This window comes from Eucyclogobius newberryi, unplaced genomic scaffold, assembly GCF_026437365.1.
Source record: "Eucyclogobius newberryi isolate DKJ021-1_F unplaced genomic scaffold, fEucNew1.0.hap1 SCAF_9, whole genome shotgun sequence".
Taxonomy (NCBI): Eukaryota; Metazoa; Chordata; class Actinopteri; order Gobiiformes; family Gobiidae; genus Eucyclogobius; species Eucyclogobius newberryi.
Window position 1 is genome coordinate 31,520,818 of NW_027316532.1, and position 16,132 is coordinate 31,536,949.

Below are 16,132 nucleotides of genomic sequence, written 5' to 3' on the forward strand. Positions count from 1 at the left end.
CCGTTTACGGCCATTCCAGCTAAAAACACGGAGCCTGGACAATGGCGTGGAATGGATAAAGTTACATTAGGGCTGGGCAATATGGCAAAAATATGAATGTTTTTCCTCTTATTGATCGATCATGATTTTCAATTCTGTTTTCTTTTCCTTGCTTAAAAAGATAACATAAAACAAGACATTTATTCAAGGACATTTAACAGAAAAAATAGACCAATTTATTTCTCCAAAAGCTGAACTCCGCTCCAAGCCGCATAGTTTTACCTTTGATTAAGAAGACCCAAGCATATCTTTAACTACCGTGTTTTCCGGACTATAAGTCGCACCGGAGTATAAGTCGCACCAGCCAAAAAATGCCTAATAGAGAAGAAACAAACATATATATAAGTCGCACTGGAGTATGAAACGCGGTTGCAAGTGTGAAAATAACAAATAATATCACATATAAGTCGCTCCGGAGTATAAGTATAAATATAAACATAAGTATAAGTCGCACCCCGGCCAAAACTATTAAAAAAGTGCCACTTATAGTCCAGAAAATACGGTATTTGAAAAGTTTATGATTGCTCCTCTATTTGATTAAAATTGTTTAATTACACAGCCCTTATTAGTCAGAAGTGATCTTAGGAATGACTGCTATACAGACACGCGGTCAGATTATCTATGACTGTTTGTTGTTGCTATAATTTGAATACCAACTTTATGTAGATTTTTATTTATTGTATTTTAAAATGAACAGTTACAGTACACTGCGCTTTCTTGCTTTTTTTGTTCTCAGAAAATTGAAAATCTAAAGGAAACTACATGTGTAAGTGAAATCTCATAAGTAAAGCGAAACATGACCTTTTTTTTTGTCAATTTGTTTTGTGTGTTTTAACTGGTGTGCTGTATTTCTGCCTTCCCGTTTCAGAGTATGGTAGAATCCATCAAGCATTGTATCGTATTGCTGCAAATTGCCAAGGTAAAGGAGCGGAGCAGGTTGTTTCCACCTTTGTGTTGGTCTTCCATTTCACTACATTCCTTGTTCTTGGGGACCTGAGCGCTGCGTGTTTCTTTGGTAGTTCCCTGCTTATTGCTGCCAGCAGGCTTTGTGGTTGATGCAGGTGTAGTCCTGGTCTCATTTCATCACATGGGAGAAAAAAACATCTTAGGGACTCCTTCCTGTTGTTGCTAAGGTCTGACACGCTGTGCATTTTCTGTTTAACACTTAAATAATGCACAACTTGATTGACCATTAAGGGTGTCTACATATTAATTAAAATTGACCCTAGTAATTTGCCTACTTAAATGTTAGTCTGTGATGTGATGACAGGATGAATGCATGCTGAAGAACTGGTAACTTTACAGCTCAGTTTCATGGGCAATAATTACAGTAAAGTTTCTTGATATTCAGTTTGCTCTACACCAGGGGCTTTGATCTTTTTTATCTTGAAAAGTACTACGCAGGTAGTCTAACATTGTCTTCTTAAAATTTCAAGGACCAAAGTAACGATCAACAACACGCAAACGGACTTATAGTAAGTTTGACAACCTCTGTCCATCACAAAAATGTAATCAAACAAACTGCTAACTTTCTTTTCCTGCTTAACTTAGTCCTTACTCTCAGCATCAGAGCTTTAGTGCATGCTACAAAAAGAAATTAAGCTTTATACAGGCTCTCTTTTCTCAGGTCTGCACTATTCTGTTCATTAACATCCTTTTTTTACTTAAATTGGTTGGGAACTGTCCTCTTCTTTGTCATAAACTTGCCAACTTTACTAACCATGCTGTGTTCCTTGCATGCTGAGATTAACGATGCATTGTCTTTCATACCGTAATTAGAATGTAAATATTTCACAGCCCCCTAATATCCAAACCCAGAGCATAGAAAAACGGGCAGTTGATGCATCTTACTCAGTGAGTAACAAACATTAGCAACTTTAAATGCACAACAGAAACTTGCATCGTGTATGACATTCCACCACTGAAATATTGTTGTGATACTTTTAATGGCGGTTGGCAGCCAACTGAAAATGTGCATTTACCGCCACCTACTGTGGTTGTACGTCTACAAAGTGTGTTTTAAGCTATACCGTTTGGAGAAGAAAAAAAAGAGAGGGGTAGTAAAACACAGCTGAAATATAAATCCAATGAATAATTTCCAGCCAAATCATCATGATTGCGTCATTCTCTAGTATGTATCACAAAGTGTCACTTTAAAAGCTCAAGACACTTTGTGACGGCGCCAAAGCTCTTGAATGAACAGCTTGTGGAGCTAAAGTGGTTGTGACCTAATGCCAGCATCATTACCTACAGCATTCTGTATATCTATGCTCCAGTCTAAGCTCTCTATGTACATTTAACTACAGTGCATTAACTTTTTCCACATTTTGTATGTGTGCTTTTATAAGCTTTATGTTGCTTATAATGTCCTCTAGGCTTAGAAAAGCACTAATGCCTCTGTATGTACCCTGAGTGCAGCTTCCTGCTTTGAAAGTCTAGCAGTGTGTTTGATTGACTCTGTCAAACCCTTTGCTTTATTTTCTATACAACAATCATATACAATTCAAATCTATGTAGTATATCCTGATATATCTTGTGCCATGATTGGTTTGCTCCTTCATTGTCAATACCTGCTGCATGAAAAAAGATTGTGTTTATTGTTAATTCATATTTTTTTCACCTTCTGCTATTTCCACTGTATGACCTGTTCATAATTATAGTTTCTGCAAAAGGCTATAATTTGGAGTCTGTGTCATGTAGATGCATAATAAAACTGCCATCAGATTGAATTGATCATGTGGATAACCTCCATATATATTGTGGGAACATTAACAGTTTTACTCTGTTGGCTCTAAATGGCTTCTTGTGGCAGAGCAGCTACACACAAATGAAGACATTTTTCTCTTAAATAAATTCTCAAATTGAGGAGGCTGTGTTCATTGTGGCATTGGGAGAAAATATGATATCAACGTGAGAAGCAGTTTGGAAGATGCTTGGAAAATTAGGTTTTACACGGAATTTTGTGCCTGATTAAATTCATGGGACTCAAGGTACAGATGATGTTACACTATGAAGCTGGGGACAGAGCTATCACATCTAATTTACACAACGTAGCATAAACAAAGTGTGTGTTCCTCAGTCTTCCAGCTGGGGTCCATGGCAAAGATTAAGCGCCTGTGAAAATGTACCATATTTTCCGGACTGTAAGTCGCACCGGAGTATAAGTGCCAAAAAATGCATAATGGAGAAGAAAAAACATATAAGTTGCACTGGAGTATGAAAAGCGGTTGCAAGTGTGAAAATAACAAATAATATCACATATAAGTTGCTCCGGAGTATATAAGTATAAATATAAGTATAAGTCGCACCCCGGCCAAAACTATGAAGAAAGGTATTCATTCTTTTAACTTCAAATGACCAGTAGATCTTTTTAGCTTAGAATAATCAAAACTGCTGCAGATTATTTTAACAGAATCAAAAAGTTAGCAGACATTAGTCTTTTCCTACTTCTGGTGACATAAGGCAGCACTCTCCCAAAACATTTTTTAAAATACTATCCCCTACAAAGCCATGGTGAGGAAAGGGAAACGCATCATATTGACACTGTCTAGTTTCAGATGGGACTAAAACCCTGGGGCATGTTGTTGACAAAGAGGTCGATGGATTTTCCTTTAGTTTGTATTGTTGGCTGCTTTCCCATTCTCTGGGTCATTGGTGCCACAAATCTCATTATACCGTGCCTAAAGGCCACCCAGTGTGAGTCTGTGAATGTTAATGCACATGGGCTCATAAGGCTAGAGACCAGTCCCTACAAGTGTTGTCTACTGGGAAATCAAGTGTCGAACAGTATCCTTGTGTTTCCAATTTAGCCTGTCGCCCACTGGAGTTCAGGAAGTTCCTCTTAATATATAAGAAACTCTCCACAATCTGTCATTGATGCAGTGTCATATGAATTTACCTCTTATCTACTTTTCTTTTCTGGAATACAATTTCTGGCCCAACTGTGTGGTGCATTTTGTATTTCAGTGTCCTTGTGGAAGCTGATCTATAATGAAAATATATTGTAGTGGTTCAGGTTGGGTTTAGAGGCGCTCATAGTGTGCTTACGTAACTAATCAATAGCACTGTCATTTTTTTCTCTTTTCTCTTAGAGCACCATCAACCCTGTGGATGGGCTCTATCAGCCACTTCTGGACGCCCCTATAGTCAACACCACGATGCCAACACAGGCGACACTCCCCTCTGGTACCTTCCTTTGCTCACTTAAAATGCCTTGAAAGGCAGCAGTAGCTCCCTCTTGTGTTTAAACTTTGCAATGTACATTTATGTAATACAGTATATTAGTGAGTCATCTTTCTATCAGTCGAAATGAATATCTTTTTACATGAATACAAGGAAAGCAGATGACTATGATTTACAGTCTCACCTGATCATATGTAAAACTGGACCATAGGCTAATAATATACAGCCGTGGTGAAGATTAGGGTCTGCTGTCTGTGTCAGGAACAGCCCTGTCTGACTCATCGTTTCGTCCTGCTGTGCGTTTAATGGAACTGACCTGTTTTGCGGCTTCAGTGCTTACTTACACACTTTTCCTTTATGCTCAAGATGCTCAGGTGTGTAAATCAGACCAACGACCCTCAACGTTACCTGTTGGACCCGTTACAGTGATGGGCAGTTTGCAGACACCTACACCTAACAGCACAGGTTAAAACTCCTTATTTTTATCTTTAAACCAATTTTCTGAAAATATTATGGATCATTGTCAACTCTTTTCTGTTTAAGATTTTGAGTCTGTTAAACAATATTGTATAAACAAAGTTAAACGAGGGTTCTTTGAGCGTTCCACATATTCTGTATTCTAATATCTTTACAAATTGTATAACCCACTGCAAAGGTAATGCCTTTTACTGTCTAAAGTGCAACATTTATTTTTTATTTACAAAATGAATTACAAAGCTCAGTTTAAAAGCAAATGAAAGCTGAGTGACTTAAGGCCCGGCCCGTTCCTTTCTCTGTGCTGATTCAGCAGGATAAAAATGCTGCCCTTTGCACATAGAGGCCTGCAGCACTCTCAAGTATACAGTCAATATGTTCTGCAGAAGAGGCCATCACTGTGACAGTTTAATGCTTTTGTGCCTAGTCACACTAAATGTGCACTTAAACACCATAGTATTTATTTTCATCCACCAAAGGTTTATAATCTGTATGAATGTATTTTGATTATTTATCAAAAACTATGTGTGTGTGATTGTTCAGGGAGTGGCCCGTCAGTCCCAAGCAGTGGTCTTACCTCCCCAGCTCACATCCCTTTGCCCTCGCATTCTGTGCCAGACTTCTCCTATTCCTCCAGTGAAGATGAGTTTTATGATGCTGACGAGTTTAATCAGAGCACCACGTCGCCAAAACATTGCGTAGAGTAAGTGAAACTTTGAAAAACGTACTGCAGAATCACTGAATAAATGACTCTTCACCTTAAGACGGTCTTTAACTTGTTTTCCTTGTACTTGTTTTTGTCCCCAGCCCCTCAGGGCCTCAAGCGTCTTCTCCCAATACTAATGAAGACACAACATTAAAGCGACCCAACACCACAGATTCCCTCAACTCGTCAATGTCCAATGGCACCACGGATGCAGGTTAATGAGCACTTAACAAACCTCTTTACAGCCATGATACTGTTGTTCCTAATTACCTTGTCTGTTCAGCTTGAATAGCCTTTTAAAGCTGTTTATTTTGTGCGTCTTCAGACCAGTTTGATAGTCATGATGATCGAGATGATGACGGTGAGAGAGAGTCTGTGGAGGAGCACAAGAGTGTTATTATGCACTTGCTTTCTCAAGTTCGACTGGGCATGGACCTCACAAAGGTAACTGGTCTGAAGCGATGCCAAAGCCATTAGGTTGAAACTGTCATCTGCAAAGCACTCATATTTGCTGTTTCTTTTTAAAAGGTGGTCCTGCCTACCTTTATTCTAGAAAAGAGATCTTTATTAGAAATGTATGCAGACTTTTTTGCACATCCGGACTTGTTTGTAAGGTAAGATCATTAAATCATGATATATTTATCAATAATATAAATACGAAAATACATAAAATACTAAATAAATATATTTGTATTGGTTTAAGTATTGCTGAGCAGCCGGAACCCAAAGAGCGCATGGTCCAAGTGGTAAAATGGTACATGTCAGCGTTCCACGCAGGAAGGAAAGGCTCAGTGGCCAAAAAACCATACAATCCAATTTTAGGAGAGGTCTTCTTCTGTCACTGGGATCTGCCAAATGAGACGACAAAAGACATTTCCACACAAATGGTAAGAAAAAATTAAACCCATGCTTTGCGTTCTAATTATTTAGTCGCCTGGTAAATTAATTCCCTTCTTGTTTGCAGGAGCCTGTCTCTGATGGGCCCGTCCCATGGGCCTCCTCTAACAGTGTGTGTTTTGTAGCGGAGCAGGTCTCTCATCATCCTCCTAGTGAGTGATCCTCTGTGTTGTTGAAGTGATCATCTGAGTTCTTATTTACTGTTGATAGGTTGAAGTACACTAATATCTATTTTTCCCTTTCTGCCAGTTTCTGCTTTTTATGCAGAGTGTTTAAATAGGCAAATCCAGTTCAACGCTCACATCTGGACCAAATCAAAATTCCTTGGCATGTCCATTGGTGTTCACAATATTGGTCAAGGTATTTAACATGTTACATCAACATTATATTTAGTTCTGCAGGAGAGGTTCTAATTGCAATTGTTTTATGACTCTAGGTTGTGTGTCCTGTTTGGAGCACGATGAGCATTACATTCTTACTTTTCCAAATGGATATGGCAGGTGTGTAAGTTACGCTAAATTTGAGTGTTTTTTTAACACCTTGACTAAAGTAACATTTGTGTCCAGATCAATCCTGACTGTGCCTTGGGTGGAGCTAGGTGGAGAGTGCAACATCTCATGCTCCAAGTCAGGATACAGTGCCAATATTGTATTTCACACAAAGCCATTTTATGGAGGCAAAAAGCACAGGATCACTGCTGAGATCTTGTAAGTGGTAGAATTATAGAACATAACATAAAAATACAAATGTATAGATGAGATTATAACACACTGTCTGTCTGCAGTGCACCAAATGATAAGAAGTCTTTCTGTTCCATTGAAGGGGAATGGAATGGAGTCATGTATGCCAAGTGGGCGACTGGAGTAAGTACTTTGTCTGCTCAAAGTAGGACTCAAACTTTTCTGATTATGCCTATCACTTGCTTGTCTCTATGGAGACATTGTTGCTTTCTTTATGGAATGATCCACTGTATGAGATTTTTAATAAATCTACTGGGCAATAATGTATTGACAGCTATTTTTATTGGTAAAAAATACCTTGAAAACCTGCATTCTTACGGAACTGCACACCTCTCCACAGAGTCGACCTGTAACTTGGCCTGGTGGGGTCACATCTCCATGGAGATGATGTATACAATGTGTCTAACCAGATTATTTTATTTTTAAAGGAGAACACCATTTTTATTGACACCAAAAAGATGGGTTTAATCAAGAAAAAAGTGAGAAAGCTCGAAGACCAGGTTGAACATGAATCAAGAAAGTGAGTCATTTTAAATATTCCCCACTCATTGTTGTATTTTCAGTTAAGACAATTGTATTATATCTTAATCTTTGTCAGACTGTGGAAAGATGTGACTCAAAACTTGAAACTGAAAGACATTGATGCAGCAACAGAAGCTAAACATAATTTGGAGGAGAAACAGAGAGCAGAAGCCAGAGAACGAAAAGAGAATGAGCAGCAATGGGAAACCAGGGTAAGTCTGCTAAATATATCAGGAAAAAAGAGCATTTGCTATGTTTAGGATTGGTGTATTTGTAATGTGTGTTTCCTATAAACCTGTGATTATTGTGTTTAGTTATTCCATGAAGATGGAGAGTGCTGGGTCTACGATGAGCCTCTACTAAAGAGAATAACCGATTAGAGGCATTAAAGACTTCTACATATGCTTACATTGATGCACATATAGCAGAGTCTTCATAAGAACTCTTAAAAACACTATTGTTTTGAAAGCCTTGGACAAAACTGACGATAAAATGTATACAGTTTTGCATTTGACTGTGAAACGTTATGGAGGTGAATGACATGGATGCAACCTTATATTAGTAATAAGCCTCATTGGGCGATCTCAGTCCACCATCAGAGTGACCTGTGAACATCTGACCGCAGCCGAGATGGAGCAACAGAACAACTCTTCAACTTCACAGCCCCCATCTGCTTTGTGGGATGAACCGGCAACTCCTGTTTTCCTGCACTTTTTAAGAGGCGGGAGAGAGTGGTGTGTTATATTCAGATGGAATAAACCTTATTAAATCCGTGATCTACATCTCAGGGAATCTGGACTGGGGAGAAAGCTGCTGGTCCCTCAAAATGTCTGATGGCCTTATAACGTTGGAACTGATTTAATCTTAAAGGCCTGGAGAATGTCTCTACTTGCCTGCAACCAGTTACAACTGTTGTTATACAGATAACTATTGATGGATATATATAATATAAATATATATAATTTTTATTTTCATTGCTTTTTGGCAGAAGTGTAACATAATTGATGACATCGATGTGGCTTTGCATCTTTATAAATCATTCCAGTTTTTCATGTTGTGTTTCCATTTTGATGAATCTTTGCCTTTACACTATATTAAAAACTTTGTGTTGATTCCAAAGCTAGAGCTTGCTGATATGGAGGGGTAGATGCAATGTAAATATTATTTACATTGTGTCAACTATTCCAAAAATCTCTAGAGTAGACTCTAATACTGAACCTTAAAGGCCAATCCAAAGACCGTAAGGAAGGTAGTACATCTTTCTGTCAATAATTTGGCTGTAAACAGGCCCAGGACATGTGTAAATGTCCTTGTGTCCCCACAATCCTCAACAGTCTTGAAAACTGACGTCTTCTGAAGCACTGTGGTGTTTTAAAAGTGCAGCTCGACCTATTAAACCACATTCTACAGCATTGCTCAACATATTAGTTATAGCAATACTCAGTTGATCCATTATTCATTCTTTTATACAACTACATCTTTCAATACAAATGCAATTGTATGTGGATGAGAAACAATAATAAATAATTTTCAACACAATAGCAATTATGTGGTAGTCTTGAATCATTTTTTTTTTGGATATCACCGCTTCAAAAATGGTGGAAAAGTGGACATTTCTAATTCTATATTTCAGTTTACCCTTTTTATTGAGATGAATCCCCAAATTATTTGAGTTATTAATGAATAACTTACTTGAATAAATTAGGTTATTTTTTTAAGTGATTTGTTTCCATGTTTATATGCATTCCTTTTCAATAAATCTCCATCTCAGGATTAAAAGTTTGAGTTTGAGTGATCCCACAACAAGCCCTTTGCATTAGTGGCTATGCCGAAATTTCCCCATAAGATAAGATAAGATATTCCTTTATTGTCCCACATGGGGAAATTTCATTGGTGCAACGCAGGAAGATACAGAGGTAGATACAGAAGAACAGATCACTTATAGGAAGTCTGAGAAACACTTTCAGTAGAAGATCTCCTATAAATAAATAAAAACTCCCATAGACAAATAAATAAATAAATACATAAATACCATTGCATGTGATCACGACAGTAATTGCACATGTGTGGACAATAAAGGATTATCTTATCTTATCTTATGTTATGCCAGAAAATATTAGACTATACAATATATTTCATATATGTACTACTTTGGCTGTCCACAGGGGGCGCTGATAACACATTTCCCACAAGCCAGTGCGCGACGACAGTATAAATACGCTGTGCGCAGTTGCTTCTGCCTCATTCACCCTTGTCCCTGCAGAGCAACATGAAGGTAACTGTACACACTATTTAGAAAAAAAAAAAAGTATTTTTGTAACATTTGCTGGTCCTTTTGTCACTAAGTCTCTAAACTTTATTTAGTTTCCATACTAAAGAGCTGACTAAAATCCTACTTTTGAGTGCAGCTGGGGTGTGGGTTAACACCAGGCCCAGCGCCACGTGTGGCTAACTACTAGCATTCTTTGCTAGTTTTACACTACATGGCCTAAACTTACTTTTCTCTCGCTTTGTTAGTTAAAAGCATTCTGAACGACGCTCGTGTTGATGATGAAATTTCATAGGGACATCTGAGTTAAACTTGATGATATGATATCTGACACACGAGTTCCATGATAGGGTTGCGGTTCAGTAATGTATAAACTGTTCTAATAGTATCGTCTCTTTTCCTAGGCTGAAGCGGGGACTGGACACACTCCGCCCGGCTGTAGGTGGGTGCCTTTTGCAGCCGTGTCCTGTGTTTCTGTCAATGATGTATGTTTAAGAGTAGTGGACAGAAGAGATTTCTGACAAATTTACCCACTGAGACATGACTCGCACAAGTATACTATATTTCTTATTAGAGTTGAGATTAATGTTGAGTGTTTTTCCCTAGGTTACAAATGTCGTCAGATGCAGCAGTGCCGGATGGACAGAACCTCACACTGGTAATTTACTACTTTGGGACAGATTCTCACGACTGGTGCTTTACAAGTGTGGAGGCTCTGGGTATTGAAGGGCTGAAGTTGACTTAAACGAGTACATTTTAATCTACTCAATTCTTACTAAACATTTGCCTTTCTTTACCAGTTTTGGTAAAGTTTATAATCTACCTGGCAACAATATGACCTGCCTAGCAATTATAAAACTGCCATACAACCTTCTGTTCTGTTGAAGTAATTCTACAAATTGACTGTCTGTCTAGGTCATAAATGGAAAGACAACCTGTCTCATAGACCTCCCCTCTTGCACTGAACAGTCATTAGTTTATTGGGTGCCGCTGATGACCCCATTTGCTACTCTTGACTACTGGATGACGAAACTGACAACCACCATTGTCAAATCTGAGGCTTCTACGGCGTCACTAAAATTAAACCATTTAGTGCATTGTTAATTAGTCCTTTTTGTTTCAGGTGCCTGGGGCTGGATGAAGATTCTCTAATATCTAATGGATATGATGAACCACAAGGCAAGCAGACTGCATGTCTCTATAAACTAATTGTGCTGAAATATGATGATTTTTATCATTGGGAATCTCTCTGAAAATATATGAAAGAGGATTTTATATCTGATCTGGCAACTTGTAAATTAAGAAATTATTGCTTCGAGGCATTTACTGATTAATCCCACTTTCTCTTACAGGTTAAAGGCGTCATTTCACACATGGTAAGCTTGGGCATCATAAAACGAGTAATGTTGCAAGTGATGATCGCATAGTTCAGCAGACTCTCTGTGAAGAACAATCTTTCGCTCCTATCTGATGCAACTACTTCACTCACTTGTGACTCAAGCCTTAGACTCTAGTTTAACCTTTTTTGTTTCCAGGGCCTACATCTTGTGGCAGGCTACTCTTGAGTCAAAGTCTGGCGTGAGGTATTTTCAATTTTGTTTTTAACTCTTATTAAACGGATACAATGATGATCGCATAGTTCAGCAGACTTTCTGTGATGAACAATCTTTCGCTCCTATCTGAAGTGTTGCTTTTGATTGTTCCACTGATGGGACTTGTAGAAAAGTGTTTAAAGATGTTTTTTTTTTCCCATAGCACTGCTGTCTTGGCTCAACTAGTTCTTGATGGGGTAGGTTTACTAAGTTTTCCCCACAATCAGTTGATGCAATGATGATCGCATAGTTCAACGGACTTTCTGTGAAGAACAATCTTTCGCTCCTATCTGATGCATTAACTGCAATTTTTGTTTAGTTAGTTAGTTCTGATTGTTCTGAAATGTGCTAATGTTATCCACAGGTTCCACCTCAAGCTCATTAAATGGTGATCTTGGCTTGCCCTGAAGTTTGAACACGGGTCAGTGCTTAACTCTTTTCTTCTATCCCAGGTTATTTTAAATGCCTGAACTGGGTTTGAGGCATTTTGAGGATTTAAGATCCTGTCTGACCTTGTGATGACCTACAAATAAAGACTGACACCACAATGGAGTGTTTTTAGCTCTAGCTGACTTGGTCGTCATTTGACTAGTAAAAACTTAAAATGTACATGTTAAAACTAAAGTACTGTCTTTGTTTTTGCCTTCCAGCCTTGGACAATGCAGCTATTATCATTCAAACTTCAATATGGTAAAAATCATATGCCCCTTATTTTATTCTAAATTGTGACATGATGACGAATCAGGTCGCTGATCTGGGTGAGGAGACAAGTTAGTTCTGATCACTTTAAGAGGCAATGGAAACTATTATTATTTTGTCCTCTGTGTAAATAGTTTGTTTTGCAGTGCTGGAAGAAACTGGTCCCTGGTCAGCTCCAAACATGACTCCTATTGTCGTGCTGCAAAGGCCCTCTTTAGTTTTTAAAGGGTGAGTCTTTGGGCTTTTGTGAACCCTTGTAATTTAGTGCAAGATAGTGGGTTCAGTGATGCATGACAAATGTCTGACCTGAACACTAATGTGGACATGTTTACTCACTGAGCAACCCATCGTTTTTCATTGCTGTCTGCTTTGAACATTTCATGTACCATACTAACTAAAATTATTTTACAGGAGTTGCTGAGTACATCATGGGCCCTGGTAAGTTTTCAAGCTTTAAATGCAGGTTGCTTATCTTTGGCCAGTGATGCTAAGATTCTGCCAAATGAATTGTGCTGATTATACACCGTTCCATATTGTCTGAGGTCCCATGCTGTTTTAAATATAATTATGGCTACGTTTCGATCTTCTAAAATGTGTTCTTTATTCCACAGATGGTAAATGCCTGTCCTGGAAAGTGGAAGCTACATTGAGCTAGAAAGTGCTTTTGAATTTGTGAATAAAGTGTTATAAATTCTAATTTTGTATGTATTTTATTGCACTATATACTATGTTGCACCTTATTGACCAGTCCAAGTAAAGATAAATGGCAACATTTCCTGATTTAAAGTTCTAACAGGCTATAAAAAAATTTAGTCTTACCAGTTCGCTCACTTGTGTAGCACTGGACTAAAAGTTCGGAGAAGCCTTTATCTGCCCATATGCCATTTCATTAAGCCTGTCTTATTTGGTTAAGGCGTTTTATGGCGGTTGACATCCAATTGTTGCATTACCGCCAGACTTTATTCCTCAGACTTAAACCCTAATGCTGAGACCGGTTCCTTGGTCTTCATACTAAAGCCTCTGGAATGCCAAGTCAAAGTGGTTGCTACGCTACCGGAAGTGACGTAGGCATCAATGCGAAACGTAACCCTTTTTTTTTTCCGTAGCTATCGAGTGTGTCTTGGATAATCTTTTACATTAAGTACACATGAAAGTGGGAAGTGCCCAATGGCCTGGGCTGATATTAAATGACTGGGACGCTTCAGGACGCAGTGTTTAGCATCGGGACGTGCCGGACCATCTGCGCTCATGAATGTGGTACTCCTGCTGCATTTGGTCGGTGTTCGGACTGTAAATGCCGACGTGTTCAATTTTGATAGCATTTCTAATGTTTCCACGTATTATTTTAATTACTTTTATTGCAATATATGGGAGGGGGAGTGTCAGCCGAATCAAGATGCTACAGAGCAAGGTAAGACCATTGGCTGTACAGAAGACACTGACGTACAGGATGAATACGTTTGCACTGTAAGATGTAAAGCTAAATGTGTTTGCCATTGTGCCCCCCATTCTACAAAACTGAACAACCCATTCTTCATGCTTTTATTGATAAGTCTAATTGATATTAAATCTGGGGTGCGTGCAAAAAAATCTTTTTCCCACTGATACAATTTTCTACACTAAAATCTGTGTAGTTGAAGGGATTTGCTCTTTTTATTGCACTGGATAGATTTGACTGTTAACACTCATAGACAGAGTTAATTGTGAGGCTTTCGCAATGTTTTATTTGTCAAATGGCATCTATCTTTATATACTCTTAGAAACTAATAAATCACCACCATAGTCTCTGTATAAACCTGTGGAAAACACTACACTGTCCCACTGAAAATACTTTTTTTTCAACATTACTATGGTTTATATAATGCATTTTTTCACAGTTCCAACCAGGGACCTGTGGACAAGTGTGTCTCAGGACTACAGCAACCTGCTGCATCAATGGTATTGTAGCTTGGGGCAGTGCTGTGAATCTGGTGACTGCAGGATAACTAATAATGTAACAGGTATGACCCTCTTAACGACAAGTAGAAATAAATGTTGGATTTGTGAAAACCACTCTGAGGAGTAAACTGTTACTGGTACTACCCCACCTCTGACCACATATTTCATAACTTTGTTCTGGCTTTCTAAACAAACCTTTCATCACACAGGTTTGTCTAGGGACCTTCAAACCAAGCTCCATGGACAGCATCTGGCCCAGTCAGTGGTCCTCAAAGCCATCCAAGGCTTTATCAGCAATCCAGACTCCAATAAGCCACTGACCCTTTCATTCCACGGCTGGTCTGGTACAGGCAAGAACTATGTGGCCAGAATGATTGCAGACAACCTGTACCGAGATGGGGTGAAGAGTGAGTGTGTCAGACTGTTCATCGCCCCATTCCACTTCCCCCATGCCAGGCTCGTGGACACGTACAAGGTAGGACTTGGCGAGCAAAAACCCTCCCTGAGCCAGGATCACGCTGCTCGTGAACTCCTGCCTCCCTAATGTATGTTTATTCTGGATTTGGTAATTGGTTTACAATGTGTTTAAATTTGGGTAAAAGGTTATTGTCCCAATGTGTTTAGATTTCATCAGTATTGACAATTGTATTACACAATTAAGACCAGACTTTAAAGGTTCTACTGTGGTATAACCTCTAAACTGATAAGATAAACGCTGGCATCAATGAAACAATGCTAACAGTCCATTTTCTGCCACTTTCTTTCTAGAGCCAACTCCGAGAGGCGATAAGAGATATGGTCCTACGCTGCCCTCAGACTTTGTTTATCTTTGATGAAGCAGAGAAACTCCATCCTGGATTGATTGATGCCATTAAACCCTTTTTGGATCATTATGACAATGTGGATGGTGTGAGCTACCGCAGGGCGATCTTCCTCTTTCTTAGGTTGGTTTGTCTTTTAAAAGTACTCCTCCCTATAGTTGAAAAAATGCAGTTTCTGTTATTTATATTATACCAATATCCGGATTTTAAAATCTATAGTAACACGTACACAATTACAAATTTGATTTTCACTTAATAAAAAGCTTTATACTGGAACCGATATGTCGCCCATCCCTACTATATTTACTTTCCATCCAAATATTGCAACTGTCAATTACCATTCTGTCCTTTTTAGTACTTTTCAAAACCTCCATAGGAAAAAAGTCAAATTTTTTATATAATTTTGATGCCCTTTTCCACCTTCGAAGCACTCAAAGCGCTTTATGTCACTGTTGTTCTCATAGTAATATCGGTGGTGCAGCTATAAATGATGTTGCCCTGGATTTTTGGCACTCTGGACAAAATCGAGAGGACATTGGAATGGAAGACCTGGAGCATCGGCTACGAGCTGAAACAATAGAATCTGAAGGTACGTTAATGTCAATCGCATCTAATACATCCCTACTTTATTACCAATTACTAATGGTCTTCTTTTTAGGTGGGTTTGCCAAAAGCGAGCTAATGTCTGGACATTTAGTAGATTTCTATGTGCCATTCCTTCCTCTGGAGTATCGCCACATCAAGCTCTGTGCCAGGGACGCTTATGCAGCGCGAGGCCTTGAAGCAGATGAAGACACGCTGGATGAAGTTGCTAAAGCCATGTTATATGTCCCAAAGGAGGAGAGACTTTTTTCAGCGCAGGGTTGTAAGTCCATACCACAGCGTATTAACTTTTTTCTACCATAGTAAAAGACGGTATTAAAAAGCCGAGAGGAAGCTTACCTGCTGTCTAAGGAAGGTCTGTCTTCTAGAGTTGTGCATTAAACCTCTATAATACCTCTATGGCACAAGTTGTGTCATTTCAGGATCTACAAAGTGTGGGATACACACAGTCATGTGTGTTAAGAAGGAAAACATTCATTGCGCGATAATGAGCGTACGAAAAGGAGAATATCCCATGTAGGCCTAGTCAGAAAGAAAGATGGAGCAGAACGCAGAACGGTTCTGGATTGAGAATTTTGATTTGTATTGTCACATTATGGCTGTTACATTGTTAAGCTAAATATTATAATACATTACATTGAAATTACTCT

The 16,132-nt window shown here is 38.7% G+C and overlaps 2 protein-coding genes, 1 long non-coding RNA gene and 5 other non-coding genes across 16 annotated transcripts in view; all 8 read left to right on the plus strand.

Annotated features, from left to right (window-relative positions):
- The window catches only part of osbpl9 (oxysterol binding protein-like 9), a 19,902-nt gene extending 11,223 nt beyond the window's left edge, over window positions 1-8,679 (plus strand). For 3 of the 4 annotated variants that reach the window (XM_072439515.1, XM_072439519.1, XM_072439517.1), the window contains 18 exons: window positions 776-805; window positions 908-958; window positions 1,476-1,514; window positions 4,131-4,224; window positions 4,588-4,686; window positions 5,239-5,398; window positions 5,503-5,615; window positions 5,727-5,845; window positions 5,930-6,015; window positions 6,105-6,288; window positions 6,366-6,450; window positions 6,548-6,658; window positions 6,735-6,798; window positions 6,865-7,005; window positions 7,083-7,161; window positions 7,467-7,558; window positions 7,637-7,772; window positions 7,875-8,679. In XM_072439515.1, the coding sequence (XP_072295616.1) occupies window positions 776-805; window positions 908-958; window positions 1,476-1,514; window positions 4,131-4,224; window positions 4,588-4,686; window positions 5,239-5,398; window positions 5,503-5,615; window positions 5,727-5,845; window positions 5,930-6,015; window positions 6,105-6,288; window positions 6,366-6,450; window positions 6,548-6,658; window positions 6,735-6,798; window positions 6,865-7,005; window positions 7,083-7,161; window positions 7,467-7,558; window positions 7,637-7,772; window positions 7,875-7,940 (1,749 nt within the window). In that variant the 3' untranslated portion in view covers window positions 7,941-8,679. The remainder of the gene's footprint in view (window positions 1-775; window positions 806-907; window positions 959-1,475; window positions 1,515-4,130; window positions 4,225-4,587; window positions 4,687-5,238; window positions 5,399-5,502; window positions 5,616-5,726; window positions 5,846-5,929; window positions 6,016-6,104; window positions 6,289-6,365; window positions 6,451-6,547; window positions 6,659-6,734; window positions 6,799-6,864; window positions 7,006-7,082; window positions 7,162-7,466; window positions 7,559-7,636; window positions 7,773-7,874) is intronic. The other variant, XM_072439516.1, reaches the window with a different exon arrangement.
- Window positions 8,680-9,808: 1,129 nt separating this feature from the next.
- Window positions 9,809-12,817, plus strand: LOC140354041 (uncharacterized). 6 transcript variants are annotated; one of them, XR_011925944.1, is made up of 12 exons: window positions 9,809-9,835; window positions 10,234-10,271; window positions 10,436-10,487; window positions 10,953-11,008; window positions 11,182-11,205; window positions 11,365-11,412; window positions 11,585-11,618; window positions 11,786-11,842; window positions 12,072-12,191; window positions 12,267-12,348; window positions 12,532-12,558; window positions 12,732-12,817. It is a non-coding gene; the product is annotated as an uncharacterized lncRNA (long non-coding RNA). The 6 variants fall into 6 exon arrangements; XR_011925945.1 differs by having other exon boundaries at window positions 12,072-12,179; window positions 12,255-12,348; XR_011925946.1 differs by having other exon boundaries at window positions 12,072-12,179.
- Window positions 10,305-10,370, plus strand: LOC140354488 (small nucleolar RNA SNORD75). The gene has a single exon (XR_011925979.1). It is a non-coding gene; the product is annotated as a small nucleolar RNA SNORD75 (small nucleolar RNA).
- On the plus strand, window positions 11,233-11,308 carry LOC140354484 (small nucleolar RNA snR60/Z15/Z230/Z193/J17). The gene has a single exon (XR_011925976.1). It is a non-coding gene; the product is annotated as a small nucleolar RNA snR60/Z15/Z230/Z193/J17 (small nucleolar RNA).
- Window positions 11,446-11,520, plus strand: LOC140354487 (small nucleolar RNA snR60/Z15/Z230/Z193/J17). Its single transcript, XR_011925978.1, has one exon. It is a non-coding gene; the product is annotated as a small nucleolar RNA snR60/Z15/Z230/Z193/J17 (small nucleolar RNA).
- LOC140354485 (small nucleolar RNA snR60/Z15/Z230/Z193/J17) lies at window positions 11,649-11,723 on the plus strand. The gene has a single exon (XR_011925977.1). It is a non-coding gene; the product is annotated as a small nucleolar RNA snR60/Z15/Z230/Z193/J17 (small nucleolar RNA).
- On the plus strand, window positions 12,597-12,665 carry LOC140354483 (small nucleolar RNA SNORD47). The gene has a single exon (XR_011925975.1). It is a non-coding gene; the product is annotated as a small nucleolar RNA SNORD47 (small nucleolar RNA).
- A 404-nt stretch (window positions 12,818-13,221) lies between the features above and the next one.
- tor3a (torsin family 3, member A) lies at window positions 13,222-16,110 on the plus strand. The gene is made up of 6 exons (XM_072438858.1): window positions 13,222-13,531; window positions 13,998-14,120; window positions 14,268-14,533; window positions 14,827-15,002; window positions 15,344-15,468; window positions 15,538-16,110. The coding sequence occupies exons 1-6, from the start codon at window positions 13,369-13,371 to the stop codon at window positions 15,783-15,785; spliced, it is 1,101 nt and encodes a 366-aa protein (XP_072294959.1). The 5' UTR covers window positions 13,222-13,368; the 3' UTR covers window positions 15,786-16,110.
- The last annotated feature ends 22 nt before the right edge of the window (window positions 16,111-16,132 follow it).